Genomic DNA, 2,943 nt, shown 5'->3' with positions numbered 1-2,943 from the left:
AAATATAATCGGAAAATATTTCTAAGTTAATTTTTTTCCTCTACGGAGATATTATTCCAATCATGAAATTTTTCTATTACTTCTTGATTGTTTTTTATTTCATGGCACATAAAATATACTTTCTTCGTTCTTTTATATAATTTTTTTAATTATAAAAGTTTGAATGATTGTAAACATGGAATACGACTTTTAAATGCTAATTAGCTAGGTGATAACATTAAAATGAATTTATTAGATACTGATTATACTTATTATTAAACATAACAGAGTGTTCGGTTATCTTTAACAATACGAATAATTAATGTATTACTACGATTTTTAAATTATTATATTTTTAGTGCGTTACTATAAAGGAAATAAGATCTATGTGATAAGGGTCTGCTTCTATAGTAGTAGAACTGTTACGAAAAGAAAAAAGAAAAAAGAAAAAAAAAAAAAGAGAATAAATAAATAAGTACAGAAAATAAGGAAAGAAAATAAATAAAACAAGCTTTTCTATAAATTCACTTAATCATATGATGCTTGAAGCGACACTTTGTGTGTAATTTTAAGATAACGCATACTTGTATATAGTTGTCAATTAAATTTGATTTTTAGGAAGTAAAAATGTTCTTGCCGTGATAATATGACTCTTTTGAAAGATCCATGTATCGTTTGAAAGAATTAAAAAAAAGAAAGAACAAAAAATAGAATTTGATTGCAACAAAAAAGCATAACAAGTATATGTATACATATTTGCAGGACATTGTAGATAAAGAAAAAATTTTAAATAAGACAAGTAATATATAATATGTGCTATTAAATAAAAAAAATGATAAAATATAAATAAAATATAACTATATTAAATTATTCTATTACACTTTACATACACACACACACACACACACACAAATTTTATTCATTCTATTAATATACATATATATGTATATTCATGTATATATATGTAATATGTGTTGTTTTTATTATAGTGTTTCATCATTTTGTTAAACGATATTATTTAGATTATCTAATATATTATATCTTAATAAAAAAAATGAATCTTGATCAATATCGATCGTTTGAGAAATAGATCCTATTGTCTGTATGTATTACGGTATGAATAAAAATTGTTAAATATAATGTCGAAAGTATAATGAAAGAAAAAGAAATAGTAATTGTGTAATAAACAATACTTATGATTTTTCTTACGAAGGACAATCCAAAGTAGAAATAAAGGATAATATTGTAGTTGCGGGCCGATGCATATCGCGGTGCAGTTCAACGCTTTATTGCATGCGAGAGTAGGCGGCGCTTTAGCGGCGCATACCGTATGCTCCGTAAAACTCGAGCTTTGATTAGTTGACGGTAGGAGATACTAGGACGAATAGCCAATAGGGAAGATTGTTAGGAGGGATTTTTAGAATAGCGACGCCGTTTGTTAGGTTGCCTGGCAGCGCAGTTATGTTCGAACTGTAAATGTAACAAGTTACGAAGTGCTGAAACGATTCTCGCTTAGTTCGAGCCTTAGTGTCAGCGCGTGTTTTAACACCTTACGCAAACATCATGGCTGACTCAGAAAAACAGCCCGAACAACCTAAGGCTGTTCAGCTTAAATTAGTCATCGGTAAGTTAAATACTTTCATAATATTAATATCTTGTCATATATTACGGGAATATAATATATTGAATATTAAAAGAAAAATAAGGCATAGCACGTTGCTTGCAAAGGCGGCCGACTCGTTTCCCGTAATGGCGTCCATCCACAACCGTGGACGCATAGCCATGTGGCTTTTTACCCGGCGTGCCGGCCTCTTACATAAGTGTTATCGCATTGAATTTATTGAAATTATCATTTAAGAATATAATGCGAGTATATATCGAGTTAATCGTTTTACTTTAATATCGTTCGATTGTATTCTTCATCTTCCTCTCGTACGAAAAACGACGAATACAAGTAGTAGTCCTTCTGTGTTACTATGAATTATCCGTTCTTTCCTGTTCGCTCGGTTGGGATGAGAAAAAAAAAAAAGATGGAGATAGATAATAAAGAGAGGGTGAGTTTAAGCTATTCAAAAATTCACCATCGATTTTCTCTTACCATCGAACTTTCGAGAAACATACGGATATTCGTTGCATGAGCACATACAAAAACCTTTCCTTTCCGTTTTCAATATATTCGTCATTTTTCCATCCATCGATCATAACCTTAAAGTAGCACGATACTTTTTCTACATTTTTTTTTCTTAACTTTCGAAATTAAATATATATATATATATATATATATATATATATATATATATTTTATGTATATATATGTATATATATATCTAAGTTAAATGTTTCATTTGCTGGTCGAATATTCTCGATTAAAATCGTTCAAATTCCAAGCAAATAGAAAATGTGGGGGAGTAAACGATGGAAAGGAATGGGGGGATGGGAGAGGTAGAGGAAATTTTCGATCGAAAGACACACTACTTCCGGTTTTTCTATTTTATACCGCGCTTTCGTTATATAAGATATTTCGAAGAAAATCTTTCTTCTAACATATAATTTGTTTAATAAATTAGTAAAATTAAATTAAAAAGAAAAAAATATTAAAGAAAATAACTTTTTTTTTGTTTGTTTTATATCGGAATTTATATATACGTGTAAACAAAAAATAGGAATTCGTTGTGAACAATGTTCAACAATTCCTTTGACCTCTCCATTAAACGTTAGCTCATTTTATTTGACATAAATTTAAACATATATTTATACATCTAAGATTTTAAATCTTTATGAACGTTAGAACCGTAACCTATTTGCTGATTGGTCTACGTATTTACACGTGCCTTTTTTGAATGTTTACATTGTGTATAGAGGTTAAGGCAATACATATACATATACACATACAAATATATTATAATCATATTTCTTAACCGTTTATCACAAATTTACGAAATATATTTTCAAAGTATAGATAGT

At 28.7% G+C, this 2,943-nt stretch overlaps 1 protein-coding gene across 3 annotated transcripts in view; it reads left to right on the top strand.

The window, feature by feature from the left end:
• Positions 1-1,404: 1,404 nt before the first annotated feature.
• Positions 1,405-2,943, top strand: part of LOC106786816 (nuclease-sensitive element-binding protein 1) — a 10,504-nt gene continuing 8,965 nt past the window's right edge. The window contains exon 1 of one of the 3 annotated variants that reach the window (XM_014748608.1): positions 1,405-1,603. In XM_014748608.1, coding sequence (XP_014604094.1) covers positions 1,543-1,603 — 61 coding nt within the window. In that variant the 5' untranslated portion in view covers positions 1,405-1,542. The remainder of the gene's footprint in view (positions 1,604-2,943) is intronic. The other 2 variants (XM_014748609.1, XM_014748610.1) reach the window with 2 other exon arrangements.

This window comes from Polistes canadensis, unplaced genomic scaffold (genome assembly GCF_001313835.1).
Source record: "Polistes canadensis isolate GaletaPanama2010 unplaced genomic scaffold, ASM131383v1 scaffold_83, whole genome shotgun sequence".
Taxonomy (NCBI): Eukaryota; Metazoa; Arthropoda; class Insecta; order Hymenoptera; family Vespidae; genus Polistes; species Polistes canadensis.
The sequence above is the reverse complement of the archived record's forward strand: the minus strand, read 5'-3'. Positions and strand labels throughout refer to the sequence as shown.